The sequence below is a fragment of the Elgaria multicarinata genome, chromosome 2 (genome assembly GCF_023053635.1).
Source record: "Elgaria multicarinata webbii isolate HBS135686 ecotype San Diego chromosome 2, rElgMul1.1.pri, whole genome shotgun sequence".
Taxonomy (NCBI): domain Eukaryota; kingdom Metazoa; phylum Chordata; class Lepidosauria; order Squamata; family Anguidae; genus Elgaria; species Elgaria multicarinata.
Window position 1 is genome coordinate 118244234 of NC_086172.1, and position 6000 is coordinate 118250233.

The 6000-nt window shown below is 41.6% G+C and overlaps 1 protein-coding gene across 2 annotated transcripts in view; it reads left to right on the top strand.

The window, feature by feature from the left end:
* The window catches only part of ALKBH3 (alkB homolog 3, alpha-ketoglutarate dependent dioxygenase), a 28537-nt gene extending 24244 nt beyond the window's left edge, over positions 1–4293 (top strand). For both annotated transcript variants that reach the window (XM_063117440.1, XM_063117439.1), the window contains exons 9-10: positions 590–688; positions 1392–4293. In XM_063117440.1, coding sequence (XP_062973510.1) covers positions 590–688; positions 1392–1484 — 192 coding nt within the window. In that variant the 3' untranslated portion in view covers positions 1485–4293. The remainder of the gene's footprint in view (positions 1–589; positions 689–1391) is intronic.
* Positions 4294–6000: the final 1707 nt, after the last annotated feature.

Consider the following 6000-nt stretch of genomic DNA (forward strand, 5'->3'; position numbering starts at 1 on the left):
CTTTCTACTAAAAAAAATGGCATTCAGGGTAGCTTACACAATTAAATTTAATTAAAACAATAAATTAAAATGCAATAACATGGCAATTACAAGGGGGAGGGGATAATTTAAAAGAGCACTCAACCCAACGGATCCAGTTACAGGCCAAAGGTGGTCTTGAATAAACTGCTCTGCCTGCTGGCAGAAGGACAGCAAAAAGGGAGCAAACCTAACCTCCCTCAGGAGGAGGTTCTACAGTCTAGGAGTGGCTACCAAAGAGAGCCCATCTAAAGTTGCTACCAAATGTGCCTTTGAAGGTTGTTGTTGTTGTTATCATCATTATTATCATTATTATTATTTTGTCCTTTTATTTTTTCTTCTTTTCTTTCCTTCTTTGTATCATTTCACCCCCTAAAATTGTATTAATTAATTTTATATAAATTGTTTAGTCATCAATTGTTAGGGGACTGATCACTTGTTGGTTATATTAAAATAAAAATTATTTTTTAAAAAAGTTATAAATATGCTACAAAATGATTAGTCTGGAAATGCCTTTTATATAACAGAACTACTGATTATACACTGACTGTATTTATTTCCTCCTTTTCAGGAAGAGAACAATGATTATACTTACGTGCAAAGGGTCCATATACCACTAGATCATGGGACTTTGCTAATGATGGAGGGTGCTACTCAAGAAGACTGGCAGGTGAGACTAAGCATAGGTGGTGCAGATGGGGATGCCCTTCCCCATCACTCCTCACAGTGGTATACTATTACCTCTCCTGGATTTCTTCAAGGCATACCCACTAGGAACCTAAGTTTGTAAAAGTTAAGGAACAGTTACAACATCTTTAAGGCACAATCCTATGCACGTTGAGACAGAAGAATGTCCTACAACTCCTAGCATTCTCCAGACGGTCATGCTTGCTGGGGAATTCTGGAAGTTGTAGGACTTTGTTCTGTCTAAATGTGCACAATAGGGTTGTGCCCATAGGTGGGGAGGATTTTCCCCCTGTTGGACTGGGCGCTTCTCATGCATGGCCCAGAGAAAGGTCATGTTTTACGCTTTAGAGTGTCCTTTCTGAAAAAACAGTATGAACCGTGTAGGAATCGCGTCCCTTTTCAGTGAAACAGCACTGTGTGGTGATCTGAAATAGTTGAAGAATACTTTGTCTGAATGAAAACTGGAGAAGTAAGTTTCAGAAAACACAACAAATGGAAAGGTGGGATTTGATCTTTTGTGTCTTTAAAAGGAAAGATGTGAAGAAATCTCATCCCTTTTGCCTTAAGTAAGCATTATGGACATTGTAAGATACTCCTCCCCAAACGCAGTAAAAATATTGGTATTCCTGTATTCTTTCAGGCAAATGTTGAATACATGGACTCTGTCTGTTCTGGTTCTCTTTCAGCATCGTGTACCCAAGGAATATCATTCCAGGGAACCTCGTGTAAATCTGACGTTTAGGACAATGTATCCAGGCCCTGAAGCAATGCACACATGACTGAAAGAAGCTGTGGTGCTATGCCCTTGCTGCCGAGCCCAGACACTAACACTGGTTTGGGTGAGACCGGCCTAGTTGGGTTTGGTGTTTTGCTGCCTGCATTTGAGGGAAGAGAGAAGAAAATCAGCTATAATGAGCGCCTGTAACTGTTGCAAGTGCTAATGTGTAAAGCTGGGCGGTGAAACTATTTTGTTTGTAAATAACTATTTTCTCTGTTAGAGCATTAATTTCAGTATGAATGTTTTGAATCAAAGATCTGAGGATTTGCTAATCTGAGAATGCCACATTAACTAGTTTTTCCCAGGAGAGCCGAGGGGAGGATCTTCCTGGCAGAGAAGAGGGACTACATTCCTCTCTCTTTTTTCTTTTTCCTTTTTTGTGCTGTGCTACATAATTGCATTTGTCTTAGATATATAAATAGGAATCTTCCTAGTTAACTGCAGAGGGAATAATCAGAGTACCGCTTGGAGCACTGCAACAGTGCACACATAAGGCCCAGCTCAGCTTAGAATTCTGAAAACCCAAAGAGCAAATGAAAGGGGGGGGGGGAAGTGAAATTTGGATCAGAGAGCCACTGTAGGAAGAAGTGCCCAAGGACAAAATAGACCAGTAACAGATTTTGGTTTCCCCACCTTAAGAGCCCTATGCTCTATATTCGCTATCTCCACGTTATTAATTAGTACATTCTTGAAAAGCTCCTGCAATTCTGGGGAAATTATCGCAAATTTATTGTAATGAAAGGAAAGTCCTAAAGTGATGAGCCATAACCCTATGTCCTGGATAATGCGAATAGGGGCCTTTCCTATCCTTCCCAGTAGGGGTACTTGGCAGGGGGATGAATATGGTGATGCTGCCTGAGGCAGACAGTTAGTCCATCTAACCAGGTATTCTCACTGGCAATGGCTTTCCAAGATCTCAGAAAGTGGATTCTCCCAGTCCTGCTACCGGAGGTCCTTTGGCTGAGAGGGCCAGGAATTGAACCTGCATTTTCCATCATGCCAAGCATGTGCTCTACTATTTTAAGGTGCCTTGCGATTCTGCAACCTAAAATGGACGTAGGGGGTGTTAGCACGGAGTCTTGTGGACACAACGGCCACTGTTCAACTACAGTAGCAGAACAGTGATCTTAATCGTCCTAATCCTGCACCACTGAGTGCTGCAGAACTCTGGCGTATCCCTCTGTTCCTTGTCAAGAGAGGACCAGGAAGAGAGGTGCATGCCTGAGCAGCGAGGCAGTTCATATCAAGAGTGCCCCAGCCTCAGCTTGGAGAGTCCAGCAGCTCATTCTTCCGCGAGCCCTCATGTGTGTCTATTCCTCAGAGGAATGAGCTGCTGGGTAATCCATGGTGAGGATAGTCAGAGCCTTTCCTTGACCTGAATTGCATTGGAATGCAGCTTAGCACAACAGTGACTAAAGAATGCTTCCCTGTGGTGGTTTAGTGGCAAAACCAAGGATTATGCCCTCTTCTCTGGGTGCAGGATAATGGCCATAAGGGTCAATATGTTTTTCAAAAGGGACACACAACTGGCAGTTGGCGAGATTTGGGCATGTTCCATCAAGTCCAATCTACCTGTACATACCAGGGTTATGTTTCACTACCTATGCAGGCATCTATTGCACCTATCAAATGTTTCGTTAATTGGCTTGTGAAGCAATTGTTAGCTGTGATGTCCATCAGATGGTCCTGATCCTGATGGAGGGTGCGTGTGTGTGTGTGCTGTGCCAGCTATTGGTTAAAAAATTGACATCGTAAGACCATACAGATGTCATGTAAAGTTTGGCCCAAAGTTCATTTCTGCATGATTAGCTCATTATAGTCTCTTGTATATTTACTGCAGTCCCATCCTATGTAAGTGCAGCAATGCAGTAGCTGTTTCCCATGCTGCGTTGGGAATTTTTGGAGATCTGGAATCACATAGTTGTGGGCTTTCATTCATACATGTCTTTTTCCAAACAATCATTGACCTCTCTTACTGACAGTAAGTAGTGATGCAGGGAGTGGGCACAGTTTTCTATAAGTTGCAAGTAGCAATTGGTATGGGCTCAGTTCCCATGCTTCCGCTTAATGCCTGGAATGAGCTTTGAGGTATGTTCTGTCGCTGGACAGGTAAGAGTGATGTGTGCAAGCAGATGTAGTTCTCACACTAAAATCTCTGATATCCATGTACACCGCTTTACAAATTTTTGCTTGCAGCAATGGGATTCATGTTGCTGCACAGTCTCTATCTTACCAAAAAGGTAACTGGCATGGAACAGGGAATCCTAGAAGGGATGATCAAATTAAAAATGATTGCAAAACACTGCCACATCCCCCATGTTGTGTTCTTCCTTAGGTGAGTCTGGGACTACAGACAAGAAACCTCTTGAATAATTACCTAAATTTGGGCAGAACTAGGTGACTCTATTGCAGGACTGCATCAATAGGTTTGATTAGTCAGGGAGGGGATGTCCAACACTAGTTTAGAGGAAATTCCCAGCATGCATTTAAAATGGAATATATACGATCACTCCATGATTATAGATAAAGTTATTCACTGAAAGCAGAGGAGAAACCCAGCGTGAACTCAGCAAATGCAAGTCAGTTTTCAGAAAATATTTATTGGCATCTCTTCAGCCCATCTCTGTTGCATTGTGGATGGAAATTGCTCCCTGTTGTGTACAGATTGAAGTGACTTAATCCTCCACTATGTGCAAGTTTTCACTTTTAGCTTTGACTATAAAGGATAACTGCTCAGGCCACTGAAGGCTCAACACAACTGGATAGAATTTATTTCCACATGTTGTAAAAGTAATAAATTACTAGCTTGATGTTTGTCTGGAAGGTTCATGCCCCTTTCAAAAATTCATTTTAGAATTATGAGGATTCACATTAATGGGAAAGGTCTGATTAGAAAATGGAAAAGACCTCTACATCCTTGGTCTTCAACAGGCATGTCATGCTCCAACCTAAAGTGGATTGGTCAAGCAGCATCAATGCAATTTTGTGCGCTTGTTTAAAAATGGATGGGAGGAGAAAGAGGGACACATGGGAAAATTTAGTGCATCTCACCTTGTAGGGTGAAGTTTAAGATAATTCCTGAATCAGAAAAGCTTGAAAATCACCATTGTATAACCGTCCCTCCTTTCATCACTGCCACCATTCCCAAGTAGCTTCAATGGAAATTTGGGGTTCTTTTCCTGAAGTTTGTAGAAAAACTGCTTTCTGAGGTTGGGTTGGGTTTGGAAAAAAAAGTCTTTATCTCATTTGGTCCAAGGCACAGTGCATGAAAATATGCAATCAACTCAGGATTATTTTTTGTTTAATTAAATGTCTTAACGAAACAAGGAAAACTCCCAAGAAGTTATTACATATGAAGTTTCAGTGGTTTCCATGACAAGTCCTTTAAACAGGATTTTTTTTGGAAAAATATGCAGAATCCTTCCATAAATCAAGGTTAGTTAAAATTGCTGGACGTTTGTATGCTAAAGTTTGTTCAATTGTGCCAGGTAAAATGTTCCAACTACAAAAAAGCAAGCTTTTTTCTCCAAAGTTTTTTTTTTATTTTAGTTATGCATCTGTCAAGAACTCTGTGACTGGTTTAACTTAAGTCTTAAGGAGGTATGGTAAACAGCACTATTTCCTAGTTCCTTCAAGCTCTAAAAACCCATCTCTCGCAAATGGTTCATTGCCTCAAATGCCAAATACATCATCCTGCATGCCCAATTGTCAACAGTGATGGGAGTTGTCAAAACATAACCTCTGACAGACTTTTATCTGCTCAGACTTTACAGTTACTGTCTGTTTAGGCCTTCAGACAGAAAAGAGGAAGTGTCAGGTCACCTGTAGTTTTGTCCAACTGTGGAATTGTATGTGTTTCCTATGGGCCACTCACTTTCAGAATAGTAAATTCTCTGGTTTGTTGTATGGTTGAATATAAATCAGTAGAGTTTCTGAATTGGTTTGCATGATATAACAGCCTGCCTTGGGTTAATTTTCCCACAGGCGTTGTTATGTTGCACCAGACACTCATGGGCCATGGCTTGCTGAGTTATAGAAACCCAGGTGGCAGGGTTGTTTGAGGTCTACACAACCCTCAAATAATCCTCAAACAACCCCTTCAGCCTGGGTTCACATGACACAACAAGCCACAGCAAGCCAGGTACCTGCAGGCACCGTGCAAAGATGGCAGCAATGGACGCCCAGCACAATACAACAGCCCCCCTGGGTAAATTAACCTATGGCAGGTTGTCGTGTCATGCAAATAGCTCCACTGTGTAGTTTTCAGGGACTGGTCATGCCATTCACTTGCCCTAGGGCTAGCAATATTGACAGAAAACTGATAGGAAGGGGGTGGGGTTGATGGATTATTGGTTTTGAAGAAGTTGATCCAGCATTATTAGTTCGCCACCTCCCCTGTTTCTTCCACCTTTCCCACAATTTTGCTTTTTAAGCATTTCTATTCTGAGATGCCTCTACTTGAAATCATTCATGCATTTCTATCAAACTGCCAGGCTGGCACCATTCCATCCATTTCT